A 19893-nucleotide genomic window follows, 5' to 3' on the forward strand; every position below is an offset into this window, starting at 1 on the left:
GGTGGTCTGTGGCTGATTTGCCAGCCTTCATCGAAGACCACACAACAGGAGAGGGAGAGACCAGGCCATCACTCCCCAGTCTGGGTGGGAAAGGACACAGACAGTTTCTGACAAAGAGGGGGGAAGCAGCAGGTGCCTCCCTTCTGGAGAACCTGGGGCTCCCGCAGCCCTGCGGGGCTGGGCTCCAGGGGAGGAGGAGGTAAGGTGTCAGCTGCTGTGTGTATATAGCCCCAGGCCTCCGGGGCCAGGCTCAGTGCTGAGGCTGGTGCCAGGCTGCGAAGATGAAGCTGTCCAGCGTCATCCCTTGGGCCCTGCTGCTCAGTACAGGTAAAGCCTGGCTCCCAGCCCCTTGCCCCAGGCCTCTCTGCTTCCTGTTCAACCTAGAGAGTCTGTGCAGTTTTGCTTGTTGCCTAAGAAGAGGGTCTGCAAGCTGCCCTCCTCCAAGGAGATGCCTCCCTCAGCCTGGCCTGGAGGAGGAGGGCCCAGAAGCATGGCCATGACCCAGGGCTGCACGTATAATGACCCTTAAACACTGACTGGGCTCTCCCTCCTTGTTCTGACATGTCTTTTCTGGCCCCCCTGCCTAACCCCTACCTCAGCCTTATGCCAATATCCCCTGTGATGCCTGGTGGGACAGCCAGTCCTCAGTCCAGACCTGGAGGAGGTGAGCCAGTCGTGGGCAGCTTTTCACGGGTTTTGGAAGTGTGATGGTGTGGCTGTGGGAGGCGGGACTCGGGCTGGACCTGACTGGAGGGTGGCATCCAAGGGGAATAGAGGGCCCTGGAGAAGTCCCAGGACAGATGGGGTGCTCAGCATCTGCCTCCCAGGGAGGGAGATGGGGCAGCAACATGAGCTCAGGAATGACCCGCAGGAGCAGCAGCTCCCAGCGGGGCTGAGGATGTCCTGTGGGGGGTCTTAGCCCTGCAGGGGGCTGGGCGCTGGGCCTGCGCTGAACATGGAGGGACCCATGAGGATTCTCGATGCTGGCGGGAAAGAAGAGACGGCCGTGCCTTCAGGGAAGCCTGTCTCTTCCTCCTTGCTCTCTCTGTGGGTCTTACTCTGTCCCGTCCCCTTCTCTGTGCTTTTCTGCTCCAGCTCCTCTTTTCATCGACCCACACTCTGCTTCCCTCCCCATCCCCTGCTCCCCTGCAGGCAACTGTGGTCATGACTAGGAGCTGTGTGGGAGGCGGGTGGGGAGGACCGGCTTGTGCTGTCAGTGTGTGAGCACAGATCCCTCTCAGCATTTATCCCAGTCTCCTGTGATCAGGACCTTCCCATCTCCCTGGTCTTGGGTGGAGTGGGTCGTGGTTCTCTCCTGGGACACTCTGTGGGCAGCTTATAGGTAGAAACAGGTCCATCAGAGCCTTCCTGCCTCTGATGTTTCTCAAGCACCATCAGTTCAAATCAACAGATCAAGGCAGCATGTTTTGGGGGTGAACTCCTACATGGGGCTCCTTGATCCTCTGCTTCAAAGCTGGGACCTCAGGTTCAAATCAGAGGAGGTCACTGGATGTATGGGTCCATGATGGGAAGATGTGTGATTCTGCCCTTGAGATCTGCTTTCAGAGAAACCTCGATTTGTTATTTTCCAGAGCTGATGTGATGGATGCCCCATCCATCCATGGAGGGTGGGGAGGTTTCCTCTGTGGCCCCCAATCCTGTGCCACTTCAGTACTTAGGATGGGCAGCTGGAGACGGACCCCCATGTCCTGGTTGACATCTATGGTCACATAGCTCCCAGAGCGCTTGTTGATTTCGATTTACTGAGGAAAGCAGTGTCTATGGAAAAGGAAATGAATGTGGTGGGAGGTTGACAGTGGCAGGGAGCGTGGTGGACAGCCTCTCTGGGCAGGGCACTGAGCTGTGTATGCGTGGACTGTCCTCTGGAACCAAGGACAGTCTATTATTAAATTTCCAGTTTACAGGTGCATGGACTGAGGTTTGTGAGAATAAATGCCTTGTCAAAAGCAATCCAGCTCTTGCCCGAGCCACTCTGAGCCCCAGGGCCCATCTGATTCCTGCACTGTCTGTGCCCATTGGTCACATCATGAGGACAAGCCAGGGTCTCATCAATGGTGGAGCCTGAGGGGCTGAATCAGCACCCTTGACCCAAGCCCTGGACTCGCTTCCCTGATACTGTGAAACTTCATAAATTCAGATGGTTCACTTCTCTCCAGTGGAAAATCGACTTCATTTTGTTCAACCTCAGATTGGTCACTGACCTCAGTGAAGAATTTTTCAAACAGTTCACATTCATTGGAGTGATGAAATGTCTCGTTGTGACCAGGTTGGAGAGGTTTCTTGGGAGAGGGTCTTACAATGCTCAGACTGGGAAATTCTTGGGGAAATCAGGACAGGTGGGTCAGCATCCCGAGTGCTGACCTCTAATTGGCTCCAGAGTAGGGGCATCACAGAAGACATGTGGAATTGGAGAGACGAGGAGAAAGCAGCTGGATAAAGGAGTCTTGAAGGAGGAGGGCCAGACCTCCATGCTGCCCTGCCCCTATGAGACCAGGTTCGTCCTGGGGACAAGGACAGCCAGGCTTTTCTGTCTGTGCTCGACTGCATCTTCCTTGAGACTCAGCCCTTCTCCACATTGTCTATGAGAAAGGCTTGACTCTTCTGTAACTTCCACCTTGTCATCCTGACTTTCTGTTTGTTTTTTCTTTCAGCCACATCGGATTCAACTGACAGGCTTCCCTGTAAGTGCACAGATATTATTTCATTCTTTCCTGCTCATCACACAGAGAAGTGCTTGGGGGTTGCAGTTTCAATAGCTCTCTTGGAAATAGTAGTACCGGTTTACCATTTTGGTCAAAGGAACTTGGCATTTCCGGAGCTGACTGTCGGCCTCGGTTTTAACAGTCCTTAGGGCCTCATACCCCCTGACCTCTCATGACTCCCACCGGGCTCCTCCTCCCCTCCCCACCTTTCCTCCTCCACAGCCCAAAAGCCTCCCCTGCCCTGCTGCCTGCACAACCTCACTAGGCAGGAGTGGGACCACCGCTCCACAGCACAGGTGTCCCAGGACGACGAAGCTGCCTCCAATGGCCGGAGCCTGGAGGGCTGAGGGGCATCACTGCGTCTAGGCAGAGGGTGTGCTGGCAGCAGGAGGGGTGCTGGGCAGAGGGACAGGCTTCCTCCTGACGAGAGGGCTGATTGGTGATTGATAATTGATCGATTGATGATCAATTGGTTTCCCTGGTGACTTCTGGCCCAGGTACTCGAGGAGCATTTTTTATAAATAGGAAGTCTTTTGATGATAAACACCCCCGAGGAAAGTACTGTCTTTATCCTCACTTGATGAAAAATGTTTCATCATGCAAGGTTGAAGTCCTTCTATTTTCAGGTGTCAGAACAAATTGCAGTAACGTGTGTGTGGGTTTGCTATGTTCTGCAGAGTACAAGATAAGATTCACTTTTGGGGGACTCCAGACTTAGACCCTGGAGGTTCCTTTGTGATTGGCAGAAGGGGAAGTTAGGACCACGTACGGTGGTGTGGTGCCCAGGGGTGGTACCCTCCCCGCTGCTCTGGTGTTGCTCCTGGGCACCTGTAATTCTCTCTTCAGTTAAAGATAAAAATTTGTGTGGGGACCTTTATGAAGAGGAATATGGCGTGATCTACCCCGATCTGGGACTGCATACGGAATGCCTCTGGACCATCAAGATGGACCCAGGTTACAAAATTGTTTTGGCAGTACATGATCTCGAGTAAGTGCTCTTTGCTGATGTTGTGGTTTTATGGGAGGTGTCTTTCTTGGCCTCTCCCCGTTCCCCCGCACCACCCAGCACACACATCCGGACACATCCTGACCCCAGCTCAGCTCACTCCTGCTGACGACCTGCATGGCCCCCTGCTCTCTGCATAAAGCTGACCCTCCTTGCACGGCTTTCAGATCCCTCCAGGGGACCCCGATCTCCCCTCCCTTCTAACCTCTCCTCCCCTCTGCACCCTCTCTGAGCTGAGCCAGCACACACTGAGCTGTGGACCCACCGGACTGTTGGGCAGCTCTGAGCCTTTGCTCACACTGTCCCCTCTGCCTGGAAGGCATCTTCCACCTCTCCCAGACTCACCACCTGCTGCCTAGGGTTCTCATTTCCTAGTTCACGAGTTCACTGGAGGAAGAACTTTTCCATCACACCGGAAACCCCTGCTCTGACTCTGTCCACAGCTGGGCAGATCTTACTTTGGATTTGTGCCCCATCCATTAATCTGTGCAAAACTCTGGGGGAATTGACAGCATCACTCCTGCTTATGTCTAAATTTGCTCTAGAGAAAGCAGCCTAATCTCTGGGGGATCAGGGAATGATTTTTTAACTAATGACTGAATAAACGAATGAATGAACCGTTGAAAGAAAGAAAGAGTAAATGAATGATAATATGAAAAGTGAACAAAATGATGTGGCAACAGAAAGCATGTGAATGTAGCAATAAATTACAGCACTGCTATAGCAGGTTAGTCTTCACAGATACAAACGCAGGAGCCACATGTCCATGGCTGGCCAGATGCGGTCCAGGGTGGTGGTTGAGACAGGTGATGTTCTCTAGTGACTGAGGGCCCTGTCCCTCCAGACCTTCTATGAGGTCAGTTCTCCCAAGTGGAGGAGCTGCTCCGTGTGAGGCCAACCTAGGGATGCCTGCCCCACAGCAGGGTTCAGACCATCTACCCAAAGCACACTCCAGGGCTGAAGGAGGCAGGCATTTCCTGCATCATATTTCTATTATGGTCAGAGGGATAGATTATATGGAAAACTTCCCCTGATTGACCTTTCCACTTTTGCAGAGATTTTTTGTTTGTTTGTTTTCACTGTCCTTGGCACCAAGGAAGGGATCAGTCTAAGAGGAAACTAACTAAACAGGGGAGGGCACAGCTAACTAACTAAAAGTCAGCTCAGCTAACTTAGAGGGTGTCAAGTGTGTGTCCTGGTGAGATGTCCCTTCCGCGTCTCATTTTAGCCCAGAGAGGCTCCAGCCTCGCTCCTGGGTGGAACACATGCTGGTGGCTGAGAGGGGAAGACAGGGCGGGTTCAGGTCTGATGGGCAGGAGGAGGAGACAGAAACCTCAGCGGGAGTGTGACAACCTGTGTGTGCACTTTGCCCACAGCAGGGAGAGCTGGACGCCCCTCTCGCCTCTGCAGGTCCTGGAGGCCAAGAGGGGGTCCTGGGCCCCCTGTGCTAGGGGTGCAGAGGGTAAACCAGGAGTGGTGTCACACACTCATATCTGAGCCTCACCTGACTCTTTGCTTGTCCAAGGAAACGGTCCTCAGGGTTGGCCACACTGTGCCCTCCAGTGGGTCCTGATCCCAAAGGCCTGGGTGGGCTTCCCTGAGCCATCAGTGGGGCTTCCCAGGAGATGTGGAGTCATGTGAGGGGAGGGTCCTGGGTGACGCCCTGCTCCAGAAGGGTGAGTCTCCTTCCCTGTGGGCATCAAGCCTGAGAAGTCTGGTGAGCAAAGCTATGTGATTGGGTCGGGTCCAGGTGGGGAGGTTGCCTACCGGAGGGACCACGATTCCAAAGGCTGATGCCTGCTTTTTCCTTTGCTCCAACAGCCTCAACTGTGATAAAGAGTCTTTCGAGATTATAGATGGGCCACCAGAATCTTCTAGCTCACGGAAGTTTTGTGACAAGCCATATTTGGAATACGCATCTTGTACCAATACCATGATCGTCAAGTACACAAGAATGCCCAACCACCCAGTCCCTAACTTCGTATTAACTTTCCGTCGCGTGTTGTAAGGTAGGTTTTAGAGAGCAGAGACCTGCTGCCGTGCCCTCCCCTGTCTGTGCATGGCTCCGCGGGAGCTAGGTGTGTGGTATTTACGTGATTGTTGAAACAAACTTGACTGTCACTGGGTGAGTGACAGGCAGGGTGACCCATTGAGGCTCTCCAGAATCATCCACCAGTTCTGTCCCAGCCTTTCTGCAAACCCCGGATTTTTGAGTTGGAAAGTCCTGATATGAAAATTTTTTGACAAATTTTATTTTTCATCTTGATGATGTGAAAATTTCCTCCCAAATGTAAAATTTCCCTGCTCGATCTTTTAAAAATCCCTTTGGCATTTTCCAATAAATGTAGTTTAACTTTGAGGTACAGATAGTATCGCATGTTTGTGCTCAGTCGTGTCCGACTGTTTGCGACCCCATGGACTGTTGACCACCAGGCTCCTCTGTCCATGGAGTCTTACAGGCAAAAATACTGAAGTGGGTTGCCATTTCTTCCTCCAGGGGATCTTCCTGACCAGAGATTAAACTCACATCTCCTGCGTCTTTGTCATTATAGGTGGATTCTTTACCATTGAGCCATCAGGGAATATACAATACATATATGTAAGGTCTATAGGTGTATAGTAAATATGTAGATATATAGCAGCCATATATATCATATATATACATATACGTACATGTACATGTATACTAGTATACTAATGGAATTTTATGTTCATTATATAGGTGTTATACAGGTATATAGATACACATGTAACCCACAGGAAACAAGACACAGTCCTCAAAATTGCTTTTTTCCTTATTAATGTTTTGCTGAAAGTTTCCCCCACTTATCAGTTGGAAGAAAATGCTTATTGATTTGAATACCCAAAGCCTATTTAAGCTGCTCTCCATCCCAGAGATTAGTGACATTTGCCTTGTGCCTAAGGGTGGGCAAGCATTACAAATGAAAACAACGGTCCTTGCAGATTTCAGGAATCAGCTGAACAAGAGGAGAGATGTCCACTGCTCACCTGTCTGATTACATATTGACCCCATCCCTCCCTCTGTGTCTGTCCCAGTCGTCTGTCTCCTCCATGGAAGGAAAGACTTACTCCTGAGCTTTAAAAACTTGTCAGTCTAGAGGCTGGCTCACTCTACTAATTGCTGCAATCATTTTGAATAAAGTCTCTTTACCTGAGTCTGGAATTGTTTTTTTGTTTTGTTTTGTTTGTGAGTCCTCATTTCACAGTGTTGGAGCCTCAGGCATCACTGAGAGTGACTGAAATCCTCTCTGAAGGTCTTTAAACCCAGAGGAATTCTCCTTTGTCTGAGGCCTGTCTGGAGACAGGAGTTGTGCCTATTGACTGTTTCTCTCACCTTCACAACAAACACCTCCCCAGAAAGAGAAACGAGATGCTGGCCCAAATCTCTGCTAAACTTTCTGGCAACGTGGTTGATGGTAAAGAATATTTGATGAGAATGGGTTGAATCTCTTTGATTTCCCCCTAGTACTGCATCAGGGTTACTTTAGAAGTTCTGAAAAGAGTAAAACATAAAGCCAGCATTGTTTGTCAGTTCATCAAAGTTGGGTGATACTGCGTCTTATCAGATCAGATGTTAGGAGAATCAAAAAGCACAGTGGTGCCTGAATGGCACAGCCTCTTGTAGGCCTGGAACTGACCAAATTGCCTTCAAGTCTTTTACTTCTGCTCAGAGCGGAGGGGGTGGTGTGGGGGCCTCTTCATGGACCTTGAACTGGGTCATCAGCTCCCTCAGGAACAACAATGCCTGAAGAGGCCGGCTCAGAGGCATGCTGGGATCTCCCTCCCTCAGGTGAGTTTCCTGGGGGTGGGTTTTCTTTGCTGATGTTTTAGATATTAGGAAAGCTTTCATCCTGATCTCCTCCAGTTCACACGCCACTATTCAGCACATGTATCCAAACAGGATCTGATTCCATTTTCACTTCCTGTCGAAAGCCCTTCTGTGAATCCCTGCCGTTAAGATTAAATTTACCCATCTTAGCAGAGTTTGCGGCTTCCCTGGTAGCTCAGTCAGTAAAGAATCCACCTGCCATGTTGCAGGGACAGGGTTCAATCCCTGGGTCAAGAAGATCCCCTGGAGAAGGAAATGGCAACCCACTCCAGTATGCTTGCCTGGAAAAATTCCATGGACGGAGAAGCCTGGTTAGAGTTTACAAAATCCTTTCCATCTGACCTTCCCTCCCTCTTAATGTCTTCTTCCTTATATGCTTTCTTAGGGCTGAGCCATCACACACTGAGTATTGGGCCCAGCAGAACTTTGGGCATCTTCCTGCCATTGTTCACACTGTCCCCTGGGCCAGAAGTGCATCCTTAGAACACTTCCAGTTTCACCTGCCCGCTTCTGAGGGTCCCCAATTAGTACATCATGATTCAGCTGAATGGAAAACTCTACAATTGATAGCTTACAGTGAACAGTGCTGAATTCTTGATCTCCGAAGAAGAAGATTTAGCTTCATGACCAAGGACCAGGCTAGATCACTCAAGAGGTTTTGTGTAGCAGAGTTTTATTAAAGTATGAAAAGGGATAGGGAAATTTTCTGACGTAGACATCAGAGGGGGGATGCAGAGCGCCCCACTCGGTAGTTTTTAGGAAGGGAATTGCATACTTTTAAAATTAGCTATTACAATAAATCAAAAGAATGTCTCAAGGTTGTAAAAAGTTTACCAGACCCACTCCCACAATTTACATTTTAGGGTAACAGGATTAGAACTTAACAATAGAAAGATCCTACCAGACCCACTTCCATAATATACATTTGATATCAAGATTAGTCATAAGGTTTTCAGGAAGGAGAAACTGTCCTCAAGCAGGATCAGTTCGATCAGTCGTGTCTGACTCTGTGCAACCCCATGCTCACCAGGCCTCCCTGTCCATCACCAACTCCCGGAGTTTACTCAGACTCATGTCCATTGAGTTAGTGATGCCATCCAACCATCTCATCCTCTGTCATCCCCTTTTCCTCCCGCCTTCAATCTTTCCCAGCATCAGGGTCCTTTCAAATGAGTCAGTTCATCACATCAGGTAGCCAAAGTATTGGAGTTTCAGCTTCAGCATCAGTCCTTCCAATGAATATTCAGGACTGATTTCCTTTAGGATGGACTGGTTGGACTTCATTGCAGTCCAAGTTCAACACCACAGTTCAAAAGCATCAATTCTTCTGCACTCAGCTTTCTTTATTGTCCAACTCTCACATCCACACATGACTACTGGAAAAACCATAGCTTTGACTAGACACATCTATTTGACATGAAGCAATGGGACCAGATGCCATGATCTTAGTTTTCTGAATGTTGAATTTTAAGTCAACTTTTTCACTCTCTTCTTTCACTTTCATCAAGAGGCTTTTTAGTTCTTCTTTGCTTTCTGCCATAAGGATGCATATCTAAAGTTACTGCTATTTCTCCCAGCAATCTTGATTCCAGCTTGTGCTTCATCCAGTCCAGAGTTTCTCATGATGTACTCTGCATATAAGTTAAATAAGCAGAGTGACAATATACACCTTGATGTACTCCTTTTCCTGTTTAGAACCAGTCCATTGTTCCATGTCCAGTTCGAACTGTTGCTTCCTGACCTGCATACAGATTTCTCAAACAGGATACATTGTTGTTATATAATCCGTAGTACAGAGTTTAAACTGAGTTGTTTGTTGTGTAATCATCAGTTCCTGGCTTAAAGAAAAAAAAACATTTTATGTGACTAAGACTAAGGAATGTAGAGGGAAAAAAGAAGAGAGACATTTGTCCTTTCCTCTGCCTTGAGAATTCCAGACCCCTCTCTCCTCCTTGGGGTCCCCAGACGTCTTAGCAACCTGCCTAAGAATTGACTGTCTTATTCCCCTCTTTTCTTTCAGGAGAATTATGTTGCCAAGGGAAAGAGGCATCGTTTTCATTACATAACTATTTCCTGCTGTTGAAAGGTATTGTCTCTAAACTCATATTGAGGGTCTCTGATCCAGGGACCCCAAATAATAGTTGGAGGAGTCTGTACAACCATTTAGGAGGCTATACAACCATTCCTAAAGCTTTCAAACGGGTAGAAGCAGAATCAGTTACACGGTTACAAGTGCAGGGAGCAAACAGTTCAAGCAGAACAATTAGAATTATCTCAATTAAGATAGTTTTCCACCATGGGGAGGTAGTTAGCATTTCCAAAAGTGAGATGACGGAGACTTCAGGAGAATCCATAGCCTGAATCATCTTGTTCATGTGTTTAGTAAAGTGAGCAACATTAGTACTCATATCTGGTGTTATGTACAACATTGGGTGTGAGCAATAGCACAAGTTCCTCCTTGTACAGCTGTTAGAATATCTAAAGCCAATCTGTTTTGTAAAACCACCTTTCTAATTTGTATTTGTTTAATATAATGATTTGTACTAAAGGCTGAAATAGCTTTTTGAGACTCTTTTAAAGCCTGTTGAGTAAACTTAGTCACAGCATCAACTTGTAGCATAACATCTGTAGTTCTCAGAGAGGGAATGAATATTGCAGCCAGATAATCACACCAGTGAAATACAAACCTTGCCCAGTGAGTTTTAAGGTGTGGTAGATTGGCAGGATTCTCTGGAAGGTCTGAAAATACAAAGCCATGAGTAAGAGGTAAACCTTGGGTGCATCTCCCTATCCAGCCAGGGGGAAGTCATGCCCATAGGTAAGAGCCATATGTCCAGTAAGTCCCATTTGGAGCAAACCAGCATGACTGAGGGATCCAGTCCCAATCAGTTCCTGGCCAGGCAAAGGGAGGACCTGAACTGGGATTGGAAAACACAGGAATGATTACATTGCATATTTCTTGAGGCAAAAATCCCTTTCCAATCATTATAGTTAAGTTGTCAGCTAACTTCTCGGGATGGCTCTATTTGTTCCAAGCATATACGAGTGTTAGATAGTAGGCATCCCTTTTCAGGAGTTAGCCATACGATCTTATCCCATATTTGATAACCATCAGGTAGGAAACCACCAGATCTAGATGCGTTTACCTACTTACGTACAGCAAAATAGTCATTAAACCAAGGTAATGTATAATCAAAGTTGAAAGTCACATTATATCCATAGTTAAGGTACAAAATGTTACACCAGTCCATCTTAGGATTGCTAGATATCATTAGACTAAAGAGAGACATCACACGTGATTGCTGATGGTGAAGATATTCACAGAGTTGAAGAAAGTCTTCAACCAGAGAAACCCACCATGGGAAGCCTTCAATTGATGAGGAGGTTGAAAAGGTGAAAGCTGAGTCAAATAGTTAGTTCTAAGGCTTTAGGGTCTATGACAATATCTGTGTGCAAAAAATGGTCTGCCATACAGACAGTACTTTCTTGTTAGGGGCAGTTCAAGCCCTCATTAAAGCTACAGGTAAAACTTTAAACCAACTGTCTGTGTTTCCTGAGTTCGCTTACACGGATGTCTTTTAATAATGTCATTAGCCTTTTCAACCTTTTCTGAAGATTGGGGTCTCCAGAACAGTGTAAGTGAGATTCTATTCCTAGAGCTTTTGACACCCTTTGAATTAAAGCAGCTTTAAAGGTGGAGTATTTTTGCTCTGGAGGCTCTGTGGTGGCCCAAACCTGGGAATAATTTCATGGATTAAAAATTTTATAACTTCCTTAGCCTGTTCACCATGGCAGGGAAAGGCCTCAGTCCATTCAGTACAAGTGTCTACTCAGACCTGTAAGGAAGAAAATCCGTTCGTTTTTGGCATATGAGCAAAAGGAACCACAGCCTCATTTTATATTCATAAATCTTAAACTAGTCTCCATTCATCATGTGACTTTTTCACACCCAAAATAGGAGTGTTGCATAGGCTATTACAGGGAATGAATAGCCCCTGCTCCTTTAACTTTTCAATGATGGGTTTTAACTCTTCCTTAACCTGGGGCTTTAGTGGGTACTGCTTTTGATGTGGAAATAGGTTAGTGTCTTTGAGCTTGATAATGACAGGAACAGCATTTTGTGTTCAACCCAGTTTTTCCATTAGCCCACACTTCAGGATTTACGCTTTGTTCAATTAATTGGAGAGAAAGAGAAGTCTCCATATTCGTGAAAATAGAGGCCTGGACCTTGCTCAGTATAATTCCTCCCCAGAATGGGTGAGGGAGACTCTGGCACAATCAGAAACTTGTGAGAAAACAGCGCAGAGTCCCAGCTGCAGCTTAGATGACTGAAATAACAGCATTGGGCTCTGACTGTCCCATTACAGTACTGGATCGGGGGGGGGGAAAGTGGACCAGGGGCTTCGATTGATTGGCTGCCCGCAGTTACTGATAAGCAGGGTTCCTCACGTGTTATTAGGACGGGAGTTTGTGTGGGGACCCCTGGGCACCTTCAGTCCTGATTGTCTTGAGAGCCCGACCCCTGGGGTCTATACCTCTGGGGGCAGTCTCTCCTCCAGTGTGGTACTTTACAGACTGGACAGAGAGCTGGGGGCAGCTCAGACGCCTGAGAGCAACTTAGCTTGAGATACCCCTCCTCTCCATAGTAATTCCCCTTCCGGGTTCCTTTGGGCATTTTTCCTCAATGGGTCTTAAGTCTTTTGTCTGCTTCTTTCTTCCTCCTTGTATTCTCTCTATCATAATATACTGTCTGAGCCAACTGTAACAGTTTTTTAGACTGATTTGGTCCAAACATCTGTTTTTATAACTTGTGGCAGAAATCTGGAGCTGACTGAGTAAGAAATCTATCTTTTAAGATTATTTCTCCTCTGCACTTTCAGGATCAACATCAGGAAACTTGTGGAGAGCCTCCTGTAGTCTCTCTGGGAATTTACCAGGCATTTCCTTCTCTCCCCGTTCTATGTCACCCAACTTAGCATAAAGTCTCAGCATGCACGCTCGCTTGAGTCCTTCAAGACTACATATGACAAAGTGGCTCTGTTATTGGAACTGCTTGGCTCCCAGTAGGAAGGAGGACTATTTCATGTTCCCTCTTTCCCCTTACCTTTAAGTCATTCATCTCCAAAAGTAATTTAGTTCAGTTCAGTCTCTCAATTGTGTCCAACTCTTTGTGACCCTGTGGACTGCAGCATGCCAGGCTTCCCTGTTGATCACCAACTCCCAGAGTTTACTCAAACTCATGTCCATTGAGTCAGTGATGCCATCCAACCATCTCATCCTCTGTTGTTCCCTTCTCCTCCTGCCTTCAATCTTTCCCAGCATCGGGGTCTTTTCCAATGAGTCAGTTCTTTGCATCAGGTGGCCAAAGTATTGGAGTTTCAGCTTCAGCATCAGTCCTTCCAATGAACACTCAGGACTGATCTCCTTTAGGATGGACTGTTGGATCTCCTTTCTGTCCAAGGGACTCTTGAGAGTCTTCATCAACACTACAGTTCAAAAGCATCTGTTCTTCTGCACTCAGCTTTCTTTATAGTCCAACTCTCACATCCATACATGACCACTGGAAAAACCATAGCCTTGACTAGACAGACCTTTGTTGGCAAAGTAATGTCTCTGCTTTTTAATATGCTGTCTAGGTTGGTCATAACTTTCCTTCCAAGGAGCAAGCGTCTTTTAATTTCATGGCTGCAGTCACCATCTGCAGTGATTTTGGAGCCCAAGAAAATAAAGTCTGTCACTGTTTCCACTGTTTCCCAATCTATTTCCAATAAAGTGATGGGACTGGATGCCATGATCTTAGTTTTCTGAATGTTGAGATTTAAATCAACTTTTTCACTCTCCTCTTTCAAAAGTAGTTGCTTCCCTGCAAACTCCAGTTTTCAAATCACTAGTCAGTGTCTGTCCCAAGACATGCATTACCTCTCTCAGGTAAGCTCATAAAGTAAAGTCAGTCCTATAAAGGCTTCTGTGTACTTTCCTGGGCCCTCCAGATAGTCTCCCAGATCTCTCTTTACCTGTTATACCTCTGGGTAAGAAAAGGACTTATGGATTTTTATGGATTGGTTATTTTTCCCAGTGGGAGCCCCCTGAAGAGGCAGTAAGTTGTGTGGCTGTTCCTCAGCCCCTCTAGCTACCCTTTGCATATGTTCCCAGGGATAAATGAGAGAAACCTGCTTTTTCTCATCCTCACCCTCTTTCTCATCCTTAGTTTTGGTTGTCTGAGCCTCCTCTACTTTGATTGTCTGAGTTCCTACTGAAACGAAAGTAATCTGAGGCTGCATTGGAACTGGGGTTGTTTTTACTTCTATAGAGACTGAGGCAACCCTTCCTGGAGGGATTCCTTGACCCTCAGGTCACTCCGTTGTGAGCCCCGGATACAGAGTCAGAGGCAGAGTTAGAGGCCAGGAGGGAGCTGAAGGCTTTACACCCAAATCTGTACCCTTAGGACATAAGTCTAGCATGTCTCAGAGAGAGATTAAGAGCAACACATATGTCACTTCTACCCATTTTTCTTGTTTTCTACAGAACCTATCTAGCTATAAAACAGTAATAATTGAGATCCTTCAACTGGCCATTGTCTGCCAACCTCCAGTGGATATTGTGGCCATGGAGATTTGCAAAAGAAAGTCAGGCATGTCTTCTTTAAACTCTGGGAGTCAAACTTATCGCAGTTTTTCAGGACACAATCCAAGGGTGTGACTCTGGATTGAGTAGCTCCCATTTTTAAGAGGAAAAAAAAGTGGCAACCAGCGCCTTTGCTTCCTTCCATCGGAGGCGTCCCTCCCTGCTGTAGATGGGGATGTAGACAGACTTTCCACTGAAGCTTCCCTTTCCCTGGCTGGACTTAGTCTGTCCCTTACAGATGCGGGTGCCTTACTCAACCCTCCTGGTTCTACCACCGAGGCGGGCTGGAGATGCATCGGGGATAGACCTGATGGCACCATCCCGAATTGATTCTCACTTCCTTACCACCAAGATCTTTGTTTGATTTGCCCTTTTCTCTGACGTCACCCAGAGTGTAACAGAGTAGCTTTTCTGGAATGTTCCCCAAGCTAACACTATTAGGGGAAGCATCCTAGTACACATTCCTGAGTACAGTCCTGACCGCAGGAGAAGTGGTGAGTCATAAAGGGATGAACAGCAACCAAGGTGTCCCTTCTGAGTGTCACCACACCAGTATAGCGAAAGAGGTGGTGGAGGGTTGGTCATCGAAGTAAAAGTGATTTTTGTCCTTGAGCTACCAGGCCAATCCTTCCAATTCATTTCCACAGATTCCACAAAAGGAATATCTAAGGAGTTGAGACAAAAGCCATGGGAGAGTTTCCTCTGGTCGACTAGCAGCTAGCACTACCAAAAGAAGAACCCCATCATACCCCCAAACTGGGATTCCTGACCTAAGTTCTTAGAAACCTCATGCTCCCTACCAGCACTTCCATCCACATAGTTTGGAGACACAGCTATAACAAGGACTCACTAGTTTGACTCAGATCCTAAACACACTCCTAGCAAGTCTGGGTTCCCATGACTACCAAGCTTGGAGTCTTTAGTAAAAATCTGAAACGAGACCAGGAGCTGACTGTGTGTGGCTCAGATCATGAACTCCTTATTGCCAAATTCAGACTTCAATTGAAGAAAGTAGGGAAAACCACTAGACCATTCAGGTTTGACCTAAATCAAATCCCTTACGATTATACAGTGGAAGTGAGAAATAGATTCAAGGGCCTGGATCTGATAGACAGAGTGCCGGATTATCTAGTACGGAGGTTCGTGACATTGTGCAGGAGACAGGGAGCAAGACCATCCCCAAGAGAAAGAAGTGAAAAAAAGCAAGATGGCTGTCTGAGGAGGCCTTGCAAATCGCTGTGAAAAGAAGAGAAGTGAAAAGCAAAGGGGAAAAGGAAAGATATACTCATTTGAATGCAGAGTTCCAAAGAAGAGCAGGAGAGATAAGAAAGCCTTCCTCAGTGATCAGTGCAAAGAAATAGAGGAAAACAATAGAATGGGAAAGACTAGAGATCTCTTCAAGAAAATTAGAGATACCAAGGGAACTTTTCACACAAAGATTGGCACAATAAAGGACAGAAATACTATTTACCTAACAGAAGAAGATATTAAGAAGAGGTGGCAAGAATACATAGAAGAACTGTACAAAAGAGATCTTTATGACCCAGATAATCATGATGGTGTGATCACTCACCTAGAGCCAGACATCTTGGAATGCAAAGTCAAGTGGGCCTTAGGAAGCATTACTACAAACAAAGCTAGTGAAAGTGATGGAATTCCAGTTGAGCTATTTCAAATCCTAAAAGATGATGCTGTGAAAGTGTTTCACTCAATATGCCAGCAAATTTGGAAAACTCAGCAGTGGCCACAGGACTGGAAAAGATCAGTTTTCATTCTAATCTCAAAGAAAGGAAATGTCAAAGCATGCTCAAACTACCACACAATTGCACTCATCTCACCCATTAGCAAAGTAATGCTCAAATTCTCCAAGCCAGGCTTCAACAGTATGTGAACCATGAACTTCCAGATGTTCAAACTGGTTTAGAAAACGCAGAGGAATTAGAGATCAAAACACCAATATCCACTGGGTCATCAAAAAAAGCAAGAGAGTCCCAGAAAAACATCTACTTCTGCTTTACTGACTATGCCAAAGCCTTTGACTGTGTGGATCACAAAAAAACTGTGGAAATTTTTCAAGAAATGGGACTTGCCTCCTGAGAAATCTGTATGCAGGTCAAGAAGCAACTGTTAGAACTGGTCATGGAAAATAGACTGCTTCCAAATTGAGAAAAGAGTACATCAAGGCTGTATATTGTCATCCTGCTTCTTTAACTTATATACAGAGTACATCATGTGAAATGCCAGACTGGATGAAGCACAAGCTGGAATCAAGATTGCCAGGAGAAATATCAATAACCTCAGATATGCAGATGATACCACCCTTATGGCAGAAAGCAAACAAGAACTAAAGAGTCTCTTGATTAAAGTGAAAGAAGAGAGTGAAAAAGTTGCATTCAAGCTCAACATTCAGAAAACTAAGATCATGGCATCTGGCCCCATCACTTCATAGCAAATAGATTGGGAAACAGTGGAAACAGTGATAGACTTTATTTTCTTGGGCTCCAAAATCACTGCAGATGGTGACTGCAGCCATGAAATTAAAAGATGCTTGCTCCTTGCAAGGAAGTTATGACCAACCTGGACAACATATTAAAAAGCAGAGACAATACTTTGCCAACAAAGGTCTGTCTAGTCAAGGCTATGGTTTTTCCAGTGGTCATGTATGGATGTGAGAGTTGGACTATAAAGAAAGCTGAGCACCGAAGAATTGATGCTTTTGAATTGTGGTGTTGGAGAAGACTCTTGAGAGTCCCTTGGACAGAAAGGAGATTCAACCAGTTCATCCTAAAGGAGATCAGTCCTGAGTGTTCATTGGAAGGATTGATGTTGAAGCCGAAATTCCAATACTTTGACCACCTGATGTGAAGAACTGACTCATTGAAAAGACCCTGATGCTGGGAAAGATTGAAGGCAGGAGGAGAAGGGGACAACCAAGGATGAATTGGTTGGATGTCATCACTAACTCAATGGACATGAGTTTGGGTAAACTCCGGAAGTTGGTGATGGACAGGGAGGCCTGGCGTGCTGCAGCCCATGGGGTCACAAAGAGTTGGACATGACTGAGTGACTGAACTGAACTGACTGGCATGAATCGCAAGTCCATTAAAAGTCTATGATCCATCAGATTAGATTGCTGCTGCTGCTAGGTCGCTTCAGTCATGTCCAACTCTGTGCGATCACATAGACGGTAGCCCACCAGGCTCCCCTCTCCCTGGGATTCTCCAGGAAAGAACACTGCAGTGGGTTGCCATTTCCTTCTCCAATGCATGAAAGTGAAAAGTGAAAGTGAATTCGCTCAGTCGTGTCCAACTCTTTGCAACCCCATGGACTGCAGCCTACCAGGCTCCTCCATCCATGGGATTTTCCAGGCAAGAGTACTGGAGTGGGGTGCCATTGCCTTCTCCATCAGATTAGGTTAGTAGTTCTAATTTCCCATGCAATTATGAAACGGTCAAAGAGACCAGGAAAAGCTGACTGAGAAAGGAAAGTTCAGCCCACAAGCTTTGCCCATTTCTGGTCGCTCCCCTCTCAGGGACCTTGGGTGCCTTTTGGCAGTGGCAGGTCAGTATAAACCCCCAACAAGGCTCCCCTTTTAGGGGCTGCCTTCAAGTCATTACAAGGCACTTTGAAACCACAGAGCAGGGCTCATCACTTGCTTTGTGCAGGGCATGTCATTCATTCACACTGCACCCTGAAGAGTTAGTAAAGCAGAAAACATGTATACTGAGAAAGCAGAGAGGCTAGAGCTCTGAGTGTTCTTACCTTGTCCTGAACATCCCAGACGAGCCCCAAAGATGATAACTTACAGTAAATGATGTCGGTCTTGACCTCCAAAGAAGATTTAGACCAGGGACCAGGCTTAATCATTCAGAACCTTTTCTGTAGCAGAGTTTTATCAAAGTAAGAAAAGGAACAGAGAAAGTTTCTGACATAGACATTAGAAGGGGGACAGAGTGTCCCCCTTGCTAGTCTTTAGCAAAGGAATTATATACTTTAAAATTAGTTATTACAATAAATCAAAAGAATGTCTCAAGTTGTAAAAATTTTACAGACCCACTCCCACAATTTACATTTTAGGATAACAGGGTTAGAATTTAACAACGGAAAGATCCTACCAGACCCACTCCCATAACACACATTCTAAGATATCAGGATTAGTCAGAAGGTTTTCAGGAAGGAGAAACTGTCCTCAAACAGGATACATTGTTGTTATATAATCCCTTGTACAGAGTTTAAACTGAGTTGTTTGTTGTGTAATCATCGGTTCCAGGCTTAAATTAAAAAGTGTTTTATGTGACTAAGACTAAGGAATGTAGCGGGGGAAAAAAAGGCATTTGTCCTTTCCTTCTCCTTGAAAATTCCAGACCCTTCTCCTCCTTGGGGACCCTGGACTTCTTATCAACCTGCCCAGGAATTGACTCTCTCACCATCACATCTTCCTGACCCTCTCAAGGGAACCAGTCTCTCTCCTTTTTCCCCTTCACTTTCTTCCTGTAAATTTCTATGTAATGTAAGTATACAGATTATTTCCTTATTTATAATTCAGTACCACTGTGGACCTTCACTTTAGGGTCATTTGGAATTCTTAAGTGAATGAATGAGTGGTAGATTCACAGATGGATTTTCAATGTCCATTTTCAATGGACAATATGAATAGATCCATTGAAGACATTGAATCCATAATTGGTAATCTTCCAAGCAGGCCTGCAGGAATTCACCAGTGAATTCTACCAAACATTTAAGGATAAAACTATATTATTTTCTGAATAGCTTTCAGAGGATAGAGGCACAGAGAATATGTTCTAATGAAGAATCTAAGCTACTCCATTTTGTTAACAGAAAAACTCCATTTTGTAAGGTTCTGGGAAAAGAGCCTTTGGAAATCCCCTGACCTCACTCCATCACCCACGAGCCAATCGGACCCCAGATCAGAATCTCCTGACTTAATGTTCAGGAACTTGTGGTCTACCTAGGTAATAGGGACCAATCAAAAACCAACACACAACTCTTCGAAAGAAAGTGACCAATCAGATGTCCCCCTACCTAGAAATTCTTTTTTCCATGTATACTCCCTATATAAGCAACGTAACCCAAAACCCGGGGCTCCTCCCTATAGCCGCTGCATCGGTAATGGTGCGAGCCCCAGCTAGAGCTTGGTAATAAAAATTCTCTTGATTTTGCATCAGATATCGGCTACCTGGTGGTCATTGGGAGATTTCATGACTTGGGCATAACACTAAATCATTCTATGAGGCCAGCATCACCTTAATATCAAAACTAAACAAAAACAAACTATGGACCAAATCTCTCAGAAACATAGAGGCAAGCATTCTCAACAAACTGTTAGTGTATTGAATCCAACAGTGTATAAAAAGAATTATAAACCTCAAGCATTTGACATTTATTATGAGTATGCAAGGCTAAACATTTAAAAATCAATTTCTGTTATTGATTTCTGTAATTCATTGCATCAATATGATGACAAAGAAAAGTCACATGGTTGTAACAAAGGTGTTTGTTTTTTCCTCAAAAAAGCCTTTGAGAAAATTCAACACTTACTCATCATAAAAACTTCCAGAAATATAGGGAAACTTTCTCAACTTGCTCAATAATATCTAGCAAACAAACAAACAAACAAAAAAAACTGTAGCTAGCATCTTACTTGGGGCTCCCTTGATGGCTCAAGCAGT

The 19893-nt window shown here is 45.7% G+C and overlaps 1 protein-coding gene across 1 annotated transcript; it reads left to right on the forward strand.

The window, feature by feature from the left end:
* Positions 1-281: 281 nt before the first annotated feature.
* On the forward strand, positions 282-5737 carry LOC128067913 (spermadhesin Z13-like). Its single transcript, XM_052661034.1, has 4 exons — positions 282-327; positions 2673-2702; positions 3570-3711; positions 5551-5737. The coding sequence occupies exons 1-4, from the start codon at positions 282-284 to the stop codon at positions 5735-5737; spliced, it is 405 nt and encodes a 134-aa protein (XP_052516994.1).
* The last annotated feature ends 14156 nt before the right edge of the window (positions 5738-19893 follow it).

The sequence above is a fragment of the Budorcas taxicolor genome, chromosome 23 (assembly GCF_023091745.1).
Source record: "Budorcas taxicolor isolate Tak-1 chromosome 23, Takin1.1, whole genome shotgun sequence".
NCBI classification, from domain to species: domain Eukaryota; kingdom Metazoa; phylum Chordata; class Mammalia; order Artiodactyla; family Bovidae; genus Budorcas; species Budorcas taxicolor.